Below are 23,361 nucleotides of genomic sequence, written 5' to 3' on the forward strand. Positions count from 1 at the left end.
CATTCTAAATTTTTTTATTATTTATAATTTCAGCACATACTGCAGCTTGGCAAGAAACATTAGTGTACATATGATTGCATGCAGAATGCATAAAATTGCTTGTATATTCATTGCAGTTTGTGGTAATGTATGTGATACTTTGACACTGATAAACTCACCGGCCTCTTTTTTTAACAACACTTTGCTACTACCAGGATGGACCCCCCCCCCCCCCCCCCCCCCTTTGCCTTCAGAACTGCTTTAATTCTTCATGGCAGAGATACAACAAAGTGCTGAAAACAGTCCTCTGAGGGCTTTGGTCCGTATTGACATGACAGCATCACACAGCTGCTGCAGATTTGCTGGCTGGCATGACGTGAAGCTCCCATTACACTGCATCCCAAAGGCGCTCTATTCAATTGAGACTTGGCAATTTGAGTACATTGAACTCACCGTCATGTTAAAGAAACCAGTTTGATTTGAGTTTTGTGACATGGAGTGTTATCCTACTGGAAGCAGCCATCTGAAGATGGGTACCCTGTGGTCACAAAGGGATGGACATGGTCAGCAAAAATCAATCTCAGTTGGTACTGAGTGGGGGTGGCTGTGGCTCGGGAGGTAGAGCAGCTCTACTGAAGCCCAAGTTGTTCCCCGATGCAACTCTCAGAGTATGAATGTGTGTGAATGTTATATAGTAAGCTCAGCTAGAGTAGAAAAGCACTATATAAGAACTAGTCCATTTTACTAAGGGGCCCAAAGTGTACCAAGGCAATACTCCCTGATGCCCACCTGCCCGAACCGTTGATACAGGGCAGGATGGATCCATGCTTTCATATTGTTTACGCCAGATTCTGACCCAACCATCCGAACACTGCAGCAGAAATCAAGACTCATCAGACCAGGAAACATTTGCAGAGCTTCTGTTCAATTTTTGTCAAGCCCATGCAAACTGTAGCCTCAGCTTTCTGCTCTTAGCTGATGGGAGTAGCACAGCAGTTTGTAACTGATGCTCAAACGCATCATACTGTCATTTATTCACTGGCAGAAAATGAATGTGAAAAAAAAAAAGAGGCAACAGGAGTTTCCAATGGTACAAACATACTTTATTGTACAATTAATTTATTGGCAAAAAACAATCAGACCACCAAAATAACTTAAAAGAAACTAATGAAAGTGGAGCAACAGTTATTTTTGCTTTCTCTCAGCAAGCACCGAAATTGTTTAGAGGGGAAAAAAAAAACAGAAAAAGAGTGGTCAAAGATTCCATTTGAATACTAAACAAATATTTAAATAGTCTTACTTCCAGTCTCTTTAGGAAAAGAAATAATAAAAACAAAACTATTTGTTCAGTTGCCATCAGTTTGTACAGTGATTCAGTATGTTTACAACTATATTCATGTACATGAAACATTTCTTCAAAAAGGATGGTATAATATTCTCCAAGGCCTCCCCAGGCAAACTGACAGACTGTCTGCAGTGTCTTTTTGCATCACCATAACATCTTTAATACAAAAACAAAACATGTTTTATCTATTAATTCCTGTAGCTTCAAGTTTTATTTCCAAAAAATAAAATTAAATAATATATCTATTTATAAAAGACAGATTTTCCTTGTTTTTTTTTCTTATAAAATAAGTCTCAAGATATATTGCCACCTGGTTCTGATGCGTTCCCTTCCCCATACCCAGCAAGCCCAACCTTTAAGAAAAATAGTGAGTATGTGAATATTGTGTCTTCAGTCCTCTCCATAAAAAGCTAAATGACCAAATGTGAACTCTTAGGTCACACCTCTAATCAACCCCGGCTTCGGCTCAACTTCATGCAGGTTTCCTGTCTTAACTTTTCAGATTGTTTAGGCGTGTGACTGGTTGCTATAACCTCCCGAAAACCTTGTCAAAAAATACACAGAAAAAGGCGCATTGGTGCTTGTGACCTACTACACCCCATACTGTACATTATAGAAAAAACAAACCAACAAAACAATACTGTACAGTAGCTCAGGAGCACTTTTTTTTTTTTTCTCCAAACACATACAAGCAAATATCCAATCAAACAAGGGGAAACGCTCATAAGATTTTTAAATTATGTACATTTTTTACATCTTTCATATTCATTACAAAAACAGTATCGAAGTCCACCATTTCTTAATTTTGTACAGTACTAACAGTGAATTAAACCTTGTGGCTGAGAGGCAGTCATGAGAATGCGGAACAAAGGGAAAAAGAGTGGAATATTGTAAGGAAAACCGTCAGGGTTGAGGATACAGGCAGGATTATCTAAAAAAACCTCCGCAGCCCTAAAACGACCTCAGCGACCTTTTCTCAGGGTTACAGTCCATAAACAGCTCTAATATATGTACAACAGAACCTTTTTTTTTTCTTTTCTTTTTTTAAATCAGCCAGCTTCAAACAGGTATAATACATTTAGATGATGAGGCATCCACAGTTCATCTCTCTGTAATATTGCAGATGGTGGAGCGGGAGAAGTAAAGGTGAGGAAAAAGTGTGCACATTCGCAGGAGAACTGCGCAGAGGCAGTTCGCGAGCAAAAGGAACAAAAGGATCCCCGTGTGTGCGCAGGTGTGACGACTGTTTACAGAAAAGTACGACCAAACCTGCATCAGGTTCACCCGCTAGCCAGAACACTTAAGGTTTAATTCAAATCACAGAAATCCTGACAAAAAGAAAACAAACCTGGGATAGCTGTCAAAGAACAACAAATCAAACTGCATTGAACACACCTTCACCTTCCACCTAATCAAACTCAATAAATATACATCTGAATTGCTGCAGTCACTGGAAAAAAAAAAGAAAAATGTACATTTGTGTGTCCAGAAAAAGCCTCAGGTAACGGAAGATATGTCGATGCTTGTTTAACAAATTGTCGAGGGAACAAAATAATTATAATAATATAGAAATAAAATAAACGTACTCTGCAAAATAGATACAATCATGACTGGGTATTTGAGGAAAACAAAACAATTAAAAAAAAAAAAAAAAAAGTATATCATGTCAACCCACTTTCATTTTTAGCAACATTTGAATTCTTAAAAATATTCATAAAAAGGCAAAATTCTCAGTCCCCAAAAATATTGTGTCATATACTTAAGGAAGTAATATCTTCAACCTGAAACACTGACCTTCCACCTTTTTGTACACAATTGGCAAAAATATATAGATATTTATTAACAGCAATAACTTACCATTGTTTTAATTTATTCAATTATTGACTTCTAAGATTGATGTTGCATCTCCCATAGGAAGGAAGCCTCAGTTCATATTTATACATCAGAAAAATATTTAAATAAAAAATAAAAACTTCTAAAACCCCAAAGCTGCCCCCCCCCCCCCCCCTCTCTCCTTTCATGGCAGTTTGTTATTTTGGGGCAACAGATCAGAGCATCATGACGGAGAGACAGTACAGAGTCAAGGCTACATCAGGTTGTGGTTAATGTTCGTTCCCAGCTCCTGGTTGTTGTTGCTGTTGCTGCTGTTATTCCCACCCAACATGTCCGACTGCCCCCCTTGTCCACCGTGCATCCCCGTCATCCCGCTCAGCTGGGACATAATTGAGTTCTGGTCTGAGCTGAACTGACTAGGATCTACAGAACTACCTGGTTGCTGCTGCTGGGGTTGAGGCGGTTGAGGTGGTGCCATATTGGAGTAATGTTGACTGAGATGACCCGGGTGGGGTGACCCAGTCTGAGTCTGTGGGGAGATGCGATGAGGTGAGGGCTGGGGCTGAGGTTGGGAGGAAGGCTGCATGCGTGGGGACGGGCTGGAGTGTGGAGGCTGCGACTGTGGCCTTGGTGAGGGCTGTGGTGACCTGACCTGACTGCTGAGTGATCCTGCTGGACCAAGTCCTCCTTGTCCTTGTAGGTGGTGATGGGGGGACTGAGCCATCTGCTGCTGGGGACTCATAGGACTGCTATGCTGAGCTGGAGAACCGCCTCCCAGGTGCTGCTGCTGCTGCTGCAGGAGCCTCTGCTGGATATTCTGGGGGAGCATGCCTTGGGATGTCTGCGGCATTGGAGGGCCACCACCCGTACCACCAACTCCACCTTGTGGTTGCTGCCCTGGCCCTGATCCGCCTTGTCCAGGCTGGAGTGGAGGTCCTCCAGCACCGCCACTGGGCCCTACATCTTGTCCTTGAAGTCCACCCATTTGATTTTGTTGCTGCTGCATCTGCATCTGGATCCGTTGCTGGAGCACTGCAGCTACTTGTGTCATGGGGTTCTGGTAGCCTTGCTGGCCTAGCTGTCCTGGCCCACCCTGTGGTCCTCCTTGCTGCTGGGGAACACCTACACCCCCCCCGGGCTGGGGTTGAGAAGAAGGGGGTATCCCTGGCTGTCCCTGACCAGGTTGCATGAAGCTTTGCTGGCCTTGTTGCTGCTGCTGCTGGAGTCCTTGAGGCTGCTGGAACTGGCCATGGTTTCCCATTTGCTGCTGTTGTTGTTGTTGTTGTTGCTGCTGCTGCTGCTGCATCAACTGTCTTCTCATTAACAGCTCTCTGAACTGTGTCATATTGGTTATGTTCCCTTGTTGGCCTGCTTGCAATGCTCCCTGTTGTTGCTGTTGCTGCAAAGTGGCCATTTGCTGCTGCTGCTGCTGTAAGTTGCCAGGCAACACTGGGCGCTGTTGTAACTGCTGAAGCTGAGCAATGGTGGCCAAATTGCCTCCCCCTGCTCCACCCTGAGGTATGTTCATCCCTGGCTGACCTGTCTGATTCACATTAACCTGCTGTTGTCCATCCATACTGGCAAGCTGATTGGCTCCAGGCAGACCTCCAGCAGCCCCTTGGAACCTCACACCTCCAGGGCCTCCTTGTGGAGGCCCACCTGCTCCTCCAGGACCACCCTGAGCACCTTGATACCTGGCTGCTCTCTGTCGAATAAAAGCAGCCATAAGCGTTGGGTTAGAACGAAGGATGTTGAGGACTTGATGCTGTTGCGAGGCTGAGCTTGGGGAACGCAATGCTCGCAGCAGATCTTGTAGTGCCGCCTGGGGTAAGTTCCCTGATCCAGCTGCACCTGCTATTGAAGCAGGTATCCCTCCTGCCCCTCCCATCGGCTGCATCAACACTCGGTTTCCTGGTTGAGGCTGCTGCGGATTCATCAGTTGTTGCTGCTGTTGGGGAACTGCTGGCTGCTGCTGTGGTGCCATGTGACCCATCATGTTTGGCCGTTGCTGCGGGTTCATGGTTGGTCCCCCAGCACCCCACTGATTTGTTGGCTGAAGCTGTCCACCACCTCCTGGCTGAACCTGCTGCTGAACATGAGGTGGCAACTGTGACTGCGGGCCACCTTGTTGCATCCCTGCTAGCACTCCTGGTTGCTGTGGATCTAACATAGTCCTTCCAACATTTCCCTGAGCCTGGGGGGGCATGCCCTGGGCCCCAGTGTGGGGCATTCCCATCTGGGCCTGGTTGTTCTGGTGATGAGAATGCGGTGGTATCATGCCCCCCTGTCCCAAGCCACGGATGTGTGCCTGGGCCTGAGCCATCTGTCTCTGGGTCTCTGCAAGGCGCTGGATTTTTAGGGCCGTCTCTACAGCAGCCAGGGGTGGCCCTTGCTGCTGGCCTTGGACACTCATGGGCCCCTGGCCTTGGTTGGGTGGTTGTTGCTGCTGAGGAGGGGTGGCTGGACCCATTCCAGGTTTTCCAAGGGACTGGGGGAGAGGAGAGGCTCCAGTTGGTCTGGGATTGTATGGCGGCAAACCACCAGGATGCTGCTGCTGCTGGAGTTGCTGGAGATTTGGGGGCTGCTGCTGAAGCTGAGGTACCATCTGCTGCTGAGGAGCATTCATCATCCCCCCTCCACCCACTGACTGAAACTGATGGAAGTGGTGTTGAGTGGGAATGCCGCCACCTTGCTGCTGAACCTGCTGTTGTTCACCTGGCGTTCCCATGCCACCCATCCCAACCCCTTGCTGCTGAGAAGGTGCAGACATGTTACACTGGGTGGGTGTCTGTGGGGTAGGAGGTTGTGTTCCAGCTGATGTAGGGGTACCAGGACCAGTAGCTCCATTGTTGGCTCCAGGAGAGGGCAGCCCATTGCCCCCAGGTGCTCCTCCAGCAGTAGGCTGGCCCACTCTCTGCATGCTGGCCATTCTCCTCCTTAGCATCTGAGCTTGCTGAAGCCTGTGCTGCAGCTGCTGCTGGCGAAGCTTGTGCTTGATGTTTAGACAGAACGGGACGGGGCACTTGTTTTCCTGACAGTGCTTAGCATGGTAACAACACAACGCAATAAGCTGCTTGCAGATGGGGCAGCCGCCGTTGGTTTTTCTCTTGCAACCTTTCGTGTGCTGAACGACACGTTTCATCTTCTGGCAGGATGGCAGAGAGCAATTTGCGTTTCGACACTGGCACGCGTGGACAAGCGACTGGATACAGCGCTGGATGCTGAGGCGACGGGAATCTCCAGGGCTCTGAGTGGCAGCAGCAGACTGGTTGCTACTCTCATCATCCAAGCCGAGGCCTAACTTCTCCATCTTGTGCTCGTGGCCCTTAGTGTTATAGCATGTGATGCAGAGGTCGTAATCCTGAGACAAATGGCGGAAAAAAAGCAGTTAGCAGCAGCATAGTAAATCCTAACCCCATTTATTCTGCCATTACAGCAAATGAGACAAACCAAAACCACCTCATTCCAACTCACCTCACAAACAGTACAGTGGAAACGAGTCTCCACGTGGTGCTTGCACTCATTGCACGTGTAAACGAAGCGGTCCTGACTTTGGTTATGCAACTCCACCAACATGCACGTGGAGCTCCACTTGGACCTCCTCAGCGAACTGAACTCAAGGTGCTTGTCTCGGGCCAGTGTCAGGAAAGCATCGCGACCATCCATGAGGTCACATGCCATCAACGGATCCGGGTCAGAAATAGGGGGCAAGGCATTTGCCATTGGGCCTGCAATCAGCCGAATTACAAAGAACACCTAGGACAGGAAAAGAGGTGAAAGCAAATGAAATGTAGTCTTTAAAATAAATCCAACCTTGTGCCAGTGACCCACCCCCCCAAAATGGAAATATCCCAAATCTTTAGTCCCCCCTCCACCCCATACCTCTTTGTGTTTTTCCATAGTGGCGTAGAGTTTCTGTGACAGGTCATTGGAGACATTAGGCATCCCTGGCTTCTTCTTATTGGCTCGGCTCAGGCTGCTCTTGTTCTTACTTGTCTTTTTGTTGTTCTTCTTTTTTGCATTTTTGCTGTCTCCTTTTGTGTCCTGCACCAAAACGGTGATTTAAAACAAACCCATCAGTGAGTACACAGTCAGCAAGCACGTACACACACACACACACACACACACACACACACACAAAGGTGAGAAACCATTCTTTGTAATACTAACCATTATTCACCCCTATTTTAATCAGCAAAATGCATGTAGATTTAAGAAGCACATTGAGTCATTTATTCTTACATCAATACTCTCATTGGAAGTACTGTTCTCCTCCCTTTTCCTCTCCTCCTCCTCCTGCTCCAGCTCTTTGATGCTCTCCTCCAGCACATTAGGCCAAAAATCCCCTTCAAAGTAAGGCAATTCCTTGGCACTGGTCAAACGATCCTCTGTCGCCTGCTTGAAGATATCCTTTTGGGGTAAACAGACAGCAATGTTATTATACATGTGCTACACGTGTACATCAAAGTTAATATTTACTCCTGTTCTAAATAGTCCGGGGGCTAAAAAATGCCCCTTTACCTTGTAGTCATGCACAATGCGTTCTGCCACAGCTTTGTCCAGCATCTTCTTGTACCACTCCTGAAGGCGTTTGGGCTTTGGGATCTTCTGATCTGCAGGGTGACAGTGGAAGATGTAGTCGTCCCCTTCACTAGGTGGACAGGCCCAGATGTGGCCGGTGGTGTAGCTAAGGAGTGCAAAAGAGACCACAATAACCACTATGCAACGACTGGCCAAATGTGTCAAAATAACCTAACCAAAATAAATGTTCTGTTTGGTAACAGCACTCACCCTAACTTCTTCACATACTCCAAGTACCCAATGAGGATTTCATGGTAAACTGCTGTTCTTAGACACCGCGGCCGAAAGAAGTGTACACTGTCCAGGTAGGAGATGTACACTCGCCTGAGTGGGTGACAAAGAAAAGATGTGTATAAGAAATTGCTGTAACTACATTTAAAATGTTTCTTTTTTTTTTATTCCAAAGTAGAAAAAAAAAAATACAAAATACTTGGTAAAGATTTAACAATATGGTAATTTCTTTACCTCTGGTTGGGCTGAGGACAGTCAGATCCATACTCCTGAACATGCATACCAAAGAAACAGACATCTGCTCCATCAATGTCCTCAAACGCAAAAAGGGCTTTTGTCCTGTATGGGAATGACTCGGACATCTCACCGCTGTCCACAAACCTGGAGACAAAAGAACGCGTTAATGTGGGGGCTGTGAATGATGCATCTGTTCAAACAAAACGCAACTCAGAGATTTCTGTTAGCTCGATTAAACCTATTTAAACACCACCATTACTTTAACTCTTAGTTTCCATTTCAACAGTACTGTTAGCACTTTTATGCTAGAAAATTTAAGAACAAAAAATGTTTCCTTATCACAGTGAATGTAACGTTGCAGCTTTCACCGGGCTGCAAGTTTCCATTCAATTTCATTTTACAAAATCCCTTTATCTATCCAACATACAGAAGCTGCTGTAGGTAAACTAGACGGCATCTCCAGCTCCGGATGGAAAGAGTGTTGTTGTACCTGGACTTCATGCCTGGTTTGACCTCCACCACTTTATCAGATACATGGACGACACGAATGAAGACCTCTCCAGCCTCTGGGTGGGCCTGTCGCTTTAAGAAGTCGTTCACCCTTTGCTCCAGAAAAATGCCCAATTTTGTTTGGGGCAACCCTGTGGGACAGTTAGTCAACAACTGTAGAAAACAGCCAGCACTAAATACTAGAAAAATATAAAAACTTCTGTTTGTAGTTGTACATCTAACATACTGTGAAAAAACAGCAAGGAAAGACATCAAGCTGGATGAATATCAATGCAAACTACAACTGTAATTATTTTATGTCATAGCGTGGTCAAATGGTTGTGCATGTGCAACATATAGACAACATTAATTAACCTGTTTAAGAAAGCGTTCCACTTACTTTTGGCAGAATACTTGTTTTCCTTCCTCATCTTATTTGCCTTCTTTAAGCAGCCATCACATACAAAACTATGGAGCATAAATAAGAAAAATAAAAGTTTGCGTCACTCCACAAACATTTGGGGGAAACAAAACAAACCATTTTTTAGTGGCAGCTAGACATTTATAGAACTCATCAGAACAACTGGAAACAAAAAGGCCACTCACCCTTCTGGCCAGATTGTTTCGTTGTGCAAGACACAAATCTGATGCATCCTGCGCCCGCAGTCCATACATTCAACAAACCTGACCACAGGGACAGAGGCGAGGATACAGCTTAGACACTTAAATCTTTTTTGCCCCTCAAATGAAAGTTAGACTGGGCCAAAGACTGACTTACAGCTCAGGGTCCAGTGTGTCATTCTTCTTCTTCTCAAACTGATCCTTGTTTATTGATCTGAAATCAAGAAAGAGGGATACTGTTGACATAAAGAGTGTAAAATCTGCCAAATCAGATATGCAGAGCAACCTGCTGTGGCGACCCTTTGTGAATAAGCGAGCAGCTGAAAGTAACTGTAGCTATTCATATTCACTTCCACGGTTTAGTGATACCTTGACACAGATTTTATTGCAGCAACCATAGCTGCATTCAAAAAAGGTGTTAAGGGTTGATAGCAATAGTTGGTTACTAAGTGTTAAGGTTGTGTTGTGCATCAAAGGTAGAGTTCAGTGTGAAGTCTACATCTCATGGCCTTAATGGTAAAATTTAAACTATGAAATATTATTTATGTATGCCTATTATGGCTTTTCTTTTTTTAATGTAATGGAAATGAGCATAACAGACTGACAAGATTCAATGGAAAACATTAAAAAGGATCTAGCGCTCTGAAAGGTAACATATATGTTTCGAAAAGTCACGTTTTTTTTATTGACTAATACTCACGTCTGTGGCTGGGTGGGGTCGTCACCCAGGGAAACGGTCTCTCCCTGGATCTCGTTGAAACACTTTTCGCAGTAGTGGTACCTGTCAGCAAGAAGCCCAAATTTTGGTGAACTACACCGTTCCCCACAGCACAGTCAATCACAGACAGCGCATGGGAGGGCAGTCACCAAATGGTATAGGACATGGGCAAGGCAGGGTGCCACAAGCGAAGCAAGCAGGAAGTGCAGGAAGGACGAACGCAGGACAGCAGGGAAGTCGTCACCGCAACGGCCAGTCATGATTTTAAGGGGTGAGGGAATGGGGGTGGGGTGGGGTTGGAGGTGCATGATGGTGGTTCAAGGCAAAAGCAAGCCAATGTAGATATCACAGTCAATTGGGGAAAGGAGGACAGACAAGTCATATATGGACCAGGGACAAGACAAGACAGGACAAACATCCAAGACAACACACAGCAGAGAGCCGAGGCAAAGCACAGATTAGCAATTTGGACATGAGAGGATGAGCAGCAACAACACCACCATCACAGCTAACGGAGCAGGAGCACAGTCGACAGGAGCTAAATGGGAGCAGGAAGCTGTAGAACAGGACGCAGTACAAACACTCAACAGATAATGAACAAGTAAGCACAGACGACTGCTCAGCTGTTCATTCGGGCAGTTCATTTTAAAGTCGGTCCTTTCGCATTCCAGCAAAGTTTTTATGAGTGTATTTAAAAAACAAAATACAAAAACAGACCATTAACACAGGTAAGAAAGATGAAGGGCATATTTTAAAAGTATGGCATTTATTGTCCAGCTTCTTCTGACTTCAGTATGTGTCGGCAGCGTTTCCTCACACACAAATTTTCCTTGGGCGGTTAACCCACAAATATTATGCAATTTATTTTTGACTTCTTTCAAAATTAACATGATTGATTAATAGTGGTCAAGCCATTGCTCTTATTTTGAAAGTTCTGTCACTGCCAACCAGCTGGGCTGGTCCTCCATAGCCTTCAGCTGTCTCAAGTTTCTTGCCCTATGATGGAACAGATTCACTCAACTGTCTCAGACTGCAGCTGGTGATGGCAGTTTTTGATCTGCTCTGGAGGGCCACTCTAACCATAACCTGCAGCAGGTGAAGAGCTAGTGCCGCTACGCTGTAGCTCACTGAGGCTGCACAGCAGAACGAGAATTATACAGTCGGCAACTGCAGTCGAAGACGATGGAGCTGGAGTCAATCCAGGATAGGCTACTTACTGAAGGCAGCAGGTGATTATGCCTCTGTTAATTATTGTCACAGCATAGAAATACTATTATTCATTAACTAGCTTAAGGATGCGAGGGTGTGCCTCCTTTCACGTGCACACACACTGATATGCAGCTGTTCGTACACTGCCTGCCTCCCTACCACCACAAATAAAATGTAATTGTGTGGGAAACACTGGTGAGTGTTTAAACATTTTGAGCTGAGCTTTCATTAAAAAGAAAACACACACACACCTTAAAGAATGTCATAAGTGGACTGACTGTTAAAATGCCGGTGCATTAGGCACAACGTGGAAGTATTTAAATTAAAAAAAAAAAAAAAAAAGGAGAACATGAAGTGAAGGGAAGTGTTTAGGAAACAACATTAATGAGATAATCACTTGGCATTTGTTTTCAGTGTTTAAACAGTTCTTAATGGATCTCTTCCCTTTTTACCATCAATTCTTCCCATTACCCTTAATTTCGTTATTGCTCTTCCGTTCCCCCCCTGAATACCTGTTCTGGTAGCTGAAGTATGCAGCATCTCGGGGGATAGTGCACAGCTGCTTTCCGTAGCAGCACAGTGTCTGAGGAGAGAACTCCAGCTGATGGGCAGAAGCAAAGAAAAAAAAAAAAAAAAAAAAAAAAAAGGATAAAGAACATATTAACCTCTTGACTGTCAACAACTGTATCTTTGGTCTCCCAAATCATTCAGTCATCATGTGAACAAAGCTAACTGTGATTTAGTGCTCTCTTCATGTAGGAAGTGGGAAATAAACTACCTGAGTCTTACTTCTGTGTCCCTCAACCTCTGCATATGCAGAGCTCCACCTCGGCAGCTGTTCCATCTGTGCTGTACAATTAGCATTACAGCTGGTGGACAGTGCTACTTGAGTCAAGTGCAGCATTAAAGTGCATCACACCCCCCACACTCTTGCTGGGACAGCTGCCCAAGTTAACAACCCTGAACTATACAACAGTTCTATTATCAAGTCTAAGAAGTGCTTAATATTAACCCTCAGTTTAATCACAGTGTGACAGTAGCACGTATATATATAAAAATGATTTCAAGAAAAATGCTAATATTTTAGCTGACTTACATGATGAAACAAAAACAGGTGAAATGTTAACAGAAATATGGATACTATGAGAGAAACCTACATCCATATTCCACCTACATTAACTCATCCACAGGAACCAAACTGTGCTAAGTTCTGTTTAGGTTTTTATTTTATCAGAGGGGAGAAAAAAAAACTAAACTACTCTACTCTGATTTGCCACACTGTAAAAAGTCATGCCTTCAGCCAGCCTTTAATAACAAGGGCCAATCAGTTTTGTTATTTGTCTGCAAAACCAAAAATAGCGGAGTCTAATGAGAGCTGAAATGTGATATAGCAGTGGCATGCTCAAGGCCAAATTTAGATATGAACCCACTTCACTTGCTTCCATTTTCAGATGTGAATGAGAAGCGTTCATCTGAATCATTGTCAAGACATTCAAACGCACATCTTTAAGCCTTTAAAGCCAGGCGATCGCCGCTGAAGCGCCGGTTTCCTGCCTTTACTAGTCGTGAACAGCTGGTTAAGATGTAGCGTATCAGCACCGAGTCAGCTGATCAAAGGAACTTTGATCAGCTGACAGAAGTTTTTACCGTAACTCTGTGACTGTTTGTCCTATCGGAAAAATTCAAACGGTTCCTGAAAGCTCAGAAATTGCACTTCTCAGCCATATAGGGGTATTACAGTATTTGTTGCCGGAAGTCCGTGAACGGCGGCACTTTTCAAGTACGCTGTGTCGCATTCGACAAGTTCGGCGGTATAAAGTTAACGTGGATATTATGAAATGGTACAGTTTTATACTCCGTGGATTGGTTCACCTGTTGAGCTTCTTTCTGGAGGTTGTTTCATGTGTTAAGAGTGGCTGGTATACATGAACAGTTAAAGGGCTTTGCTGTTTAATATTTAGCCACTACACTAAAGTTTGTAGTACTTAAGTTAATCTGTAAATGGGTGATACTGTGACGAGTCGACTAGCCGTGTTAATTTTAACCAGTGCAAACATGCGCACAACTTTTCACGTGTCAAAGCGTGAAGTCCACCGAATGTAAATAATAATTTGGGGACGTGTCATAGATCCAGTGCATTAATAGTACTTTGTTTTATTTGCACACAAACTGCAAATTTCTGCACAACAGCTCAGACCCCTTAAGACAGCATTTATGAATTCACATTTAGCTAAACAACCAACTGGCTAAAGGTTTCTTTATTAAGTCACTTAAATTCATCTATTCATTTCCTTTTTTTTTTTTTTTTTTATGTGTGTGAGCTCAGGGCTGTCAACATATGTGGTGCATCTGTCTGCCTCTATGTAATCCACTTTCACTAGATGTTTTGGCAGACTGCTCCCATTTCAACCTTTACATGCACAAGTGACACGTACAGGTGACTCTCAAAAGACATTAACACCACAGAATGCTTTTAATCCTATCTGATCTATGGCTCTAACCAATACAACACCGCTAACCAGTTCTTCTGTGCCCACTCCTATTCCACTTCACCCATTCAGCCAGTTATGCAGCACTTTGTCTCACCTTTCTCCCACAACAGTAGCCAAGGCTCTGCATCACAGGGTCTATCTCCTGCTCGAAAACCTCGGCCAGCTTGGAGCAATACTTGTAGACTCGTGATGTTTTGCGATTGTACAGCCAGGCGTTGTTGAACATCAGCCAGATGTCTTCCACGTACTGCCAGGGTTCCTGGTACTGACCTAAAACCAGCACACACACCATGACGACAACTTTCCAACCTAAATCTAAAAATGTTTGTGCTGCTAGTCCCTCCTTTTTCATACAATAACTCCTCACACCCCCAAATTTATACACACCATTGCGGTCCATTAAGTTTCTGTGTTAAATGCGACAGCATATACTAACCTGTGTCTAGCTTTCGCTTGATAGTTGATAAGTCCATCGGGTTCTTCACAATGTCAAAGTAGTCCTGCAACATCAGAATGTCAAAGCAGAGCAGTTACACCTTCTGCTAAAGTTTATAGGATTTAAACGTAGACAAGTTAAAACTCAAGTTTTCTTTGCAAATATGACAATGAGCAAGTAAAAATAAACCTAAACCTCAGCAGGGATACCTACAGGTATGCAGAGCAGTTGTGGGTCAACAGGCATCCTGAAGGGCAGAGACTCTGGGTCTTGTCTGTAGAGCGATTCAAGTGTGGGCATCAGGGCCTGTCGAAGCTCCTCTGGCTTGAAGACTAGAAGAATAATGAAGAGGGTAGAATGAGATGATAGGATAATAAAAATGATTCATTTCCAGTGGCCATAAAACAGCAGGCAAAAACTTAAGTTTGACTTACTCTTCTTTTTCACTGGGGCCTGTGGTACAACTGCCTCCGAAGTCTCCTCTTCCTCTTTCACCTCTTTCTTCACCTCTGGTTTCCTGTCTTCCACCTTTACTCCTGACGTCTGTGTTGTCATCGACGTATCCATAGGAACTCCTTTACCTCCCTCTCCACAACACTCTTCTTTTTTCAGTTCAGATTTTACAGGCTTTTCTTCAGTTTTGAGGTTGCTGAGCTTCCCTCCTTTGGAGCAGCTGCCGGCATCACTCTCTTCCTCCTCATCCTGATGCTTGACCTCCATCTTAGTGTCAACGTTGGTGGCCGAAGCATCCGAATGTGGCTGCTGGGACGAAGTGTCCAGACTGCTGACAGAAGCTGGAGTCGGGGCCTGACTGTCAGCTGGGAATGAACCCTTCTGAGACAACTAAAGACAGATGCAAAAATAGACTTAGGTGCACAAAAGTAGTAAATATGAAAGCGATGCATGACAGGGAACATACAAGTAAAAATGAAAGAAGAAAAAAAAAATGCAATACAACTGCACAAGTTGCTCATACTCTGGTGTTGCATTAAGCGACAATGTAGGGCACTGTGAGATGTTCTTCTGGGGGCTTAAGCTTCTAAAAGGTGCTTGGCAGGATGAGGAGGAGGAGGAGAAGGAGAGTGATGTAAAGAACTTTGGGGAACTGAGTAAATTTACATTGGAGCCAAAGCATGGCCACACCAAAATTTGATCTGATTTGTGCTATTATTTCTAAAGCATTTTCTCTTTAAAGCATTTTCATCATTGTTTAAAACTTTTGTACTATATACAACAGACTTGATAAAAACAGAAAAATTATCCTAATGCCATGATTTACAGCTCTTTCTCAAGTTTCTAATACATATATTATAAACGCCATTCTAATAAATGCAAGTATAAGAAAATATCAGACTGACCGGAGTGCGTGGCAGCTGACTACCATGCGGTGTTGAACTGCAGGCCAGTCCAGGATGAGATGGAGTGGTTGAACCAGAAGGCCCCATGTGTTGCTGCTGGAGGGGCTTGTTGGAGCCCGGGCCCTGACCAAGCTGGCTCTGCTGAGGAGCTGGAGGTGGCACCAGGTGCGATGCATTAGGCGTGTGCGGTTGTGGTGTCTGCGACCCAGCAAGCCTGGGGGGCGTTTGGTGGGGAGTAGGTGATCGGCTGTGAGCAGGTGATCGGCTGTGAGCAGGAGAGGGTGAACTGCCACGCATGGCTCCCAAATGAGGGTTAGAGTTGGGTTGCTGGTTTGTGTTAGATGGAGTCACTGAGGAAGCAGGGGCTCCAACAACTGAGTTGGGACCTCCACCACCCACGCTTTGGGGACCCATTGACCCTACTGCAGGGACCCCACTGGGAGCACCAGCTGAACCCGACTGCGCTAGAGGACTCGCAACTGAGAGAGGGGGAGGAGTGCCCATCTGTGTCTGAGGACAGAAAAAGAGTTGGTTAAGACATGGAAAGGGTACCTGAAGAACACCACGATCTTATATGCAAAAAAAGATCACATCAGGTTCTGCTAGATTGCCTATATGTTCCGTAACATCATACTTTAGGGAAATTCTATCAACACTTTCAGAGGATGACAATAATGAGAAAGATACTCATCTTCTATAGTTAGATTTTAGACATTTTACTGCATGAAGGTTTATATTAACCCAGAACATTGTAGTACCATCTGACAATCAAGGAAATACTGGGGAGCCTTCTTCAGTTTTTTTTAATGCGCCAATCCAGCTTTTTATAATTTAGATAAGATACAGATAGCTCGTCTCTAAATATTTGCCAATACCGAGGACAAGTCTGATACCTGTGTTAAGAATGATTCCACATTCTTTTATGTTTAGGCTTAACTTAAACGTAACAATTTCAGCTCAGTGTGAGATTCATTAGGCTACTTCATGGTGTTATTTACAGTCGGACCAGCTCCTCCTTCCCTATTCTCACAGCAAGTGCGCATCCTTATACACACCTCGCCTGTAGAGTGAAGCTAGCAATAGTGTGAAGTCAATATTAATCTAATTGGCGACAACACTTTGTATTACTGTAAGTGCAGCAAAAGCTTCCCAACAACTGAGAGAGAAATAAACAGACACACACAGGGAAAGCAGTGTCGGAGCCTTTGTATCATGTCAACAAATTTGACCACAGTCAGTGGTTAAGTAAAAAGTGCTGACCCTTTCCTGTTAGCTTCCTCTAAGTGATACGCACTACTGCTGGAATAACATCGAGCAACATGGAACTGAACCAAGTAACTTGGACCACCAATAAGCTCATTCTCACAAATATCCAATCCAGCTTTTTTTTTAAAAAAACAACAATTGGAACAATATCTGATCCAAAGATTGGTGTATCCCTATTTTTAGGTGTATAACTAGATGCTTTGTGTACTGGGCACTTTGAAAACCAGAGCAGAACTCTGTACAACATGCTTCTCCTCACACCTGACACATTCACGACAGAGATGATACTTACTGACCTCTGTCCTTATTAAAGACTTAAATACAGCTTGCTACAGATTTACAAAAAATATTTCTAAGACCAACATGATAAAGACATGTGGGCTGTCTTACCTGTGTCATGCCTCCCGGTGCCCCAGGCGGTGTCATCCCAGGCTGAGCTGTTCCAACTCCAGGTCCTGAGCCAGGAAACTGTCCCTGGGACAGATACTGGTTGGGCAGCTGGTTGACATTGGGCTGCCCCACTCTGGGTCCAACCATTCCCATCTGAATTTTCAAAAAGAGGAAATGCAGGGGTCTTCAAAAAAAGCCAACTTATTTATTTGCTGACAGTTTGACTTTAAAAAAAAAAAAAAAAAAAAAAAAGAATAAATTAATTAAGAACATTACTCTAAATTACTTTAATAACTACTTAATTTATTTTCCCTTCCTTTAAACTGTTCTGGTCGGCAAATATCTTCATGAAAGCACTGAAAAATACTGATATCCACGGTGTACTCTTAATTATGTGGCACATTAAAAACACACAATATCAGACAGTGTGTTTCGTACTGACCTGGTTGCCAGATGCTCCCATGGGTAGAGGAGGTGTCGACCTCTGGCCCATAGACTGCATTCCCATTTGGTTGAACTGATTCATACCTGACAAAACACACAAGTTATGACGTATAAACACTAACACATTTTGTATGGACTCTACATAAGACTTTATTTTTAAAAAGTGCTTTTTTTGGTTTTGTTTTATTTATTTTTTTAACATGATGCTGTGGCAACATGAGGGCACTGAAGCTCAACTCTAAAGCCGATTATACTTTACACACCCGAGATGTGGCTAGGATCTGCTCGGGTCAGAATGATGTAAATTTCGTGAAAAGACAGTGAGCACGAGGGTCCTTGTGGACATGCCTTACCTGGGCTTTGCATTCTGTTGCCCATCTGATTTGGTCCAGGTGGTCGGACCATTGCTGGGTCAGTTAGGGGACCGTCTGTAAAAACAAGAGCAAGACAAAAAGGAAGTCACGCTGTCATCTGTGCACCAAGCATGAGCACAGGGGTTAGTACAAACCCTAAAACATTTAATCTTTTTTTCAGCAACACCGGCAAATGCAGTTTAATTGACTTTCAAAAGCCTGTGGTATAGATTGCTAGCAATGTGTGCAAGCTCTTCAACAAAAACCTGCACCTCTTAAATAACAGATCTTATATTGTAGAAGATATTGTACTGCAAATACTGGGAAAAAGAAGATAGCAGATTGCAGGTCATAGTCAAATATGATACAAATACTACTACATTCACACACTGAAGCGTCCACTAAATCCATTTCATGAGGTAAAATATAATATAAAACAACTAATTAAAAATGTCACATTCTATCGAGTTAGATCTACAAATCTAAGTGTAACCACCCCACATGGCCACTCACTTGGAGGCAGTCCAGTGGGGGGCTGACCCATGCCAGCAGGCCCAAGGCCTAGACCCTGCTTCTGGAGTCGGGTCCTCCGCTTCTCCTCCAGTTCCTTCTGGATCTTATAGATCTTCTCTGCCAGCAAATGATAGTACTCAGCCTGACAAAAGAGGGCCAGAGATAAGGAAATTAAAAAACAACAATAACATTTTCTGTGGCTTTTTTTCCATCTACAGAAAAAGACAAGTTACCAAGCGGGAAAAAAAAAAAAAAAAAAAAAGAAAGTACTTCACCTGCTGCTAGAAATTTAATTCCCAACTAATTTGTCAGCATCATATGTTGTTTTTAGCTTTTAAGACAGGTCTATGACTGTCAGAGAAACTTACTGAAACACAAACACCCCTGATTTGTCGAGGAGAGGGCAACTTACTCTGCTGTTAGCCGACTCATACATGTCCCCCTCAACTTTTCGGGCATAAGCCACCAGGTTCTCCATTCGACGGTCCTTGAGGGCAGCAGGATCAGGAGTGGGAAAGATGGCCTGGACGCTGTGGAGCGACAAGTGAAGAGAGGAGGAAAATTAGATGAAAGAAAATAAGGTGAAATTTATGTAACTGACGTGTTATTAATGAGAATGACATCAAAACCATAATCATGCTTCCTTTAGGATTGTTTGTGTGTGGATGCCAGTATATAAAAATATTCTTACATTATTTATGCTTTACTTTACTATTGTGCACTACATCTCTTCTTAAAGTGGACCTCTTTTGATTATTTTTAACTGCATATTTTTTTATTCCCAGATTTACTAGAGTAGATTTGTATGACTGACAGTTCAAAGTAATCTTTATTCGTCTCACACTGGGTTATGGTGCAACTCCTCAGTTCATCCTCTGTCTGAAATAAGCCGTTTTAGCGACTCACCCTTGCTTCAAGACAGGTGTCTTCTAATTAATTGTCCCTAACAAACAAGGTTTTAGCAGGTAGGTGGGGCTGCAGCACAGACTGAGCCATGTGCCTGACCTGACCACGACAAGGATGTCCAATTTTGATGAAATCATTCAGATCCAAGAGTTTGAAAAAGGTAAAAACAACTCTGAAAACAAGCGTTCGGGTATAACTTACACATAAGCTGCTGTCAATATATGAAACTTTGGCCATATTTAATATGACAATCCACCACTGGAGCAGTACAAATATGATAGAAACAGAGAAAGCATAACAGGTCTAATTTAAGCAAAGCTGACCATCTTTTGTGTTTATGCCTATACTAAAGGATTACATGGCACCACCTAGGACACTGGGAGGAATGACACAGGTACGAGGGCCCACACTTCTTCATGTATGCTGCCATCTCTCCACTAGTGCTTGCAAAGGCTACATGTAACAGGCACTAACTGTAGTTACAGTCAGCCAACTTAACCTAACCCTTCATATCCAAGCAGATGAATTAGAGCTAAAATAAAGGGAATAATATATTTTTGTTTAGAATATTTTTAAACCTGTATTTACAAGGCAAAGCTAGATGTGATCATAGGTGCAAAAAAAAAAAATCAAATAATGCAGCTTTTCTCTTTAATACTTACAGCTTGTGTACCAAATGATTTCGTAGGTCCTGCGTGATGTCCTCATGCCAGCTTTTCCTCATGCCTGTGGCAGAGGGAGGGGCTGCTGTAGGCATGGAACCGACCCCACCAGCATCATTCATCAGACTAACAGAGACACAGAGGGAATCCTCTAAATGGCTTCTTAAAAATAAATGTATGACATAGTCTCACGTAGAACTGACCAAATTTTTTTTTAAAGGCATTTGTGTTCCTTCTTACCCCTGGCTGTTCACATTAAGATGCATCATGGTATCTTGCAGTAGACTGGCTTGCTGGCTCTGAGGGGGAGCACCCACACCTCCATTCACTCCCATAGGATTCACACCTACACCACATGGAAAAGAAAGGAAATTATATATCTTTATTCACTGTCCTATTCTAACAATAGTGATACAGTGGGCATGCCTTTCTCTGGACATGTCCCTCAACATGCCACTGAGCTATATGGCATGAAACATATTCTTGAGATGCTCATTTTCCCCAGCGACATCTGCCATTTTTATATAGCTCTTTTCATCGCTCCCGCTGGCAATAAGCAGCTTCTGAAAAGCCACTTCAAGTATACAGTAATCTAATTCTAAAACTGAAGGTCCTTTAACCTCTTGTCTGGCCTCTGAAAAAGAAAATGCTTAGCACTGAGTGCTAAAAAGAGCAGACAACTCAGACAATGTCTTTTTACTGAAAATAAATTAAACTCACCCATTGGATTCAAAGGCCTGACGCCAGCCTGCCCCTGCAGACCTTGGTTGGGCATGTTGGGCTGGGAAGTCTGAGCCTGGATTTGGTTCCCTTGGTAGGTGAGGCCCAGAGCAGCGTAGGCTCTTTCTATAGAGCTGGGGTCAATCTGGCTTGGCGGGTTGAGGCTGGGAGCACTTGGTTGGCTACCAGTGACTGCCCCAAGAGAGCTGCCTAGTCCTGCAGCGGCCCCTGCAAGTAAAGCTGTAAAGACATAAAAAGCAAAAGGTTATGAATACATCACATCTGTTTGAAATAAAAAAAGAAGTTACTAAATATTTATATAAAATTCAGCCAACTTTTTGTGTAATATAAAATATGTTTAAAGTACACCCAAAACAACGTTGTCAAATTCAGCACAATATAATAGATATTAGCATTACAATGTTTACAAATATACTGATATAAAAAAGACTGATAATGACAATAAGACAGCATGATATCTAAAAGATTCATCCCATGGTAAAAAGAAAGGAAATGTACACAAATGTAAACAAAGGTACATTTTTTTTTTGGTCAGATACAGACACTCACACTGCGTGTTCCTCTTGTCTCCAGCATTCTTCAGCGGCAGGCAGACAGGACAGTCATGTCGCGTGCAATTCTTCCAGTGGGAGATGATCTGCCTTGATGATGCACAATGAGCAACTGTTGGCCAAAGAGGCAAAACAGACGGGGAATCAGGAGTTGGGAAATGGAGGTGCATTAAAGGGGGGGAAAAAAATAAAAACAAAAGCTAAAGAAGGAACCAAAAAAAACAATAAACTCAAGCCATAAAAACTTGGTTGTTTTCATAAGTAGTCTAGTCTCAAAAATCAGGCAGCCAAAACGTAATGAAGTTTACGCCCCAAGTCCTTAAATGCTACACCCCTCTAATGGGTGAGACATACTTTCATTACAAGGAACACTGCCAGTCTAGTTAAAGCAAGCCTGCTTGACAGCTCCAGGAGGGATTATTCTATCCAGTGTTTCCAGGAGCATGCAGCATCCTTTCTACTCACCCTGACAGGACTTGCCAGCCTGGCAGTGAGTCATATGGTTGAGGACATTCTTCATAGTGCGGCAGTGGGGCAGGTTGCACTGCCAGACTTCACCATTGGCCTGCTCCCGCCGCTGGCACTTGTGTGCATGTAGCAGGAGTACCAGTTGCTGCTGAATTAGCTTCCGCTTTTCAGGGTCAGCTGTGGGCGGTGCTCCAGCTGCAGCGGATGCTGCAGAAACCTGGGTACCAGGACCCACCAGACCTGCTTGAGCGCCAGGCACCATCCCGGGGGCTCCTCCTCCCACAGGTGCACCCGTGGGACCACCCACACCTGTCTGTGACTGCTGTGTGCCCTGGAAGGAAAGTGGGAGGCAATAAGAAGAGGTGAGACAGTGGAAACAAGAGAAAACAAACACGGAATAAAGAGAAGGCAGAAGATCAGAGGGAGTAAAAATGGAAGAGGGGGTGGAGGATCAAAAAAAAGGATAGTGTTTACAGCAGTACTAGAGTATATTGTTGGAGTCAAATGAAAAGACGTGAAAAGGTAGTGCAGCAGGAAGAGTTAATCGAGTTTTTGATTATATTAGAGATGCAATGACATACTGGCCAAACAAGCGGTATCAGTGAATGTCAGCCCTGTTGAATAGCTGACATTTAGGTTTTCTTTCACATCAATTTTTGGCTGGCTAAATGATCAAAAACACCATGATGGAGAGCTGAAATATTTTAAAACATGTCAGGTTTTTGCTTTTTTTGATCTTCTGCTTCATGATACCAATGGAAAAAAAAAAAAAAAAATCAGTTTGCCCCCCCCCCCTTACCATGGCACCCATTCCTTGCATGGGCTGGTTCTTTTTGTCCACACTGAACTGGGTCAGGCTGTTGGCCATGGGACCTTTGTTCTGGAGCTGAGGGCCCAGCCCTGCGCCTCCCAGACCTTGATTCCCTTGACCTCCATATGGACCTCCAAATGGGCCCCTGGATTCCCCATCATCCCCATCTGACAGATGAAAATACACATTTAAAAAAAAACAAAAAAAAAAAAACAAAAGAAAAGAAAGATTTGTGAGAATCATGAAGATATGAGAATGAAAGAAGACTTAAAATTTATCTTTGCCTTCTTTTGGTAAACTGAATGTCACTGATGTGATGATGACTTGAGCACCTAAGCACTACAGATCCCAGAACAGTGTGGTCTGATAGTTTACCACATAACCTTGCAGTGTTTCCTCAAGAAATCAAGTCTTAATTATTAAATGAGCTGGTTTTGTGACTGCTTCCTCACACCATAAACTTTAGAAGAGCCAAAGTTAAAGGGAACAACTAAGTAAATTAAATCTCCCACTGCTGAAGATAGAACATGCTCCAACTATATCATTAGAAAACAATCTGAAACACATGAAAACAGCAATTTACAGTAGCAAAGAGTGTGTAACAGCAATATGACGTGATTCTCCTTTTCTCCATCCACACTGAGGACGCCATCACAGGCTCCCCTGAGTTTTTTTCTTTTACCTATTCCTAACCAAGAATACCCCTCACTGCATTTGATTGGGTAAA

At 43.6% G+C, this 23,361-nt stretch overlaps 1 protein-coding gene across 1 annotated transcript in view; it reads right to left on the reverse strand.

Moving 5' to 3' along the window:
- Positions 1 to 1,102: 1,102 nt before the first annotated feature.
- LOC115797901 (histone acetyltransferase p300) overlaps positions 1,103 to 23,361 on the reverse strand; it is a 26,715-nt gene continuing 4,456 nt past the window's right edge. Inside the window, 30 exon segments of the mRNA XM_075074449.1 lie at positions 1,103 to 6,518; positions 6,632 to 6,913; positions 7,040 to 7,201; positions 7,400 to 7,567; positions 7,679 to 7,844; positions 7,949 to 8,062; positions 8,204 to 8,350; positions 8,697 to 8,847; positions 9,096 to 9,163; positions 9,302 to 9,379; positions 9,474 to 9,530; positions 10,017 to 10,097; positions 11,756 to 11,844; positions 13,830 to 14,005; positions 14,172 to 14,235; positions 14,385 to 14,503; positions 14,606 to 15,014; positions 15,530 to 16,039; positions 17,186 to 17,338; positions 17,628 to 17,713; positions 17,983 to 18,057; positions 18,496 to 18,637; positions 18,908 to 19,025; positions 20,064 to 20,189; positions 20,304 to 20,409; positions 20,784 to 21,023; positions 21,354 to 21,467; positions 21,821 to 22,154; positions 22,623 to 22,780; positions 22,783 to 22,801. Coding sequence (XP_074930550.1) covers positions 3,411 to 6,518; positions 6,632 to 6,913; positions 7,040 to 7,201; positions 7,400 to 7,567; positions 7,679 to 7,844; positions 7,949 to 8,062; positions 8,204 to 8,350; positions 8,697 to 8,847; positions 9,096 to 9,163; positions 9,302 to 9,379; positions 9,474 to 9,530; positions 10,017 to 10,097; positions 11,756 to 11,844; positions 13,830 to 14,005; positions 14,172 to 14,235; positions 14,385 to 14,503; positions 14,606 to 15,014; positions 15,530 to 16,039; positions 17,186 to 17,338; positions 17,628 to 17,713; positions 17,983 to 18,057; positions 18,496 to 18,637; positions 18,908 to 19,025; positions 20,064 to 20,189; positions 20,304 to 20,409; positions 20,784 to 21,023; positions 21,354 to 21,467; positions 21,821 to 22,154; positions 22,623 to 22,780; positions 22,783 to 22,801 — 7,620 coding nt within the window. The 3' untranslated portion in view covers positions 1,103 to 3,410.

The sequence above is a fragment of the Archocentrus centrarchus genome, chromosome 19 (assembly GCF_007364275.1).
Source record: "Archocentrus centrarchus isolate MPI-CPG fArcCen1 chromosome 19, fArcCen1, whole genome shotgun sequence".
Taxonomy (NCBI): domain Eukaryota; kingdom Metazoa; phylum Chordata; class Actinopteri; order Cichliformes; family Cichlidae; genus Archocentrus; species Archocentrus centrarchus.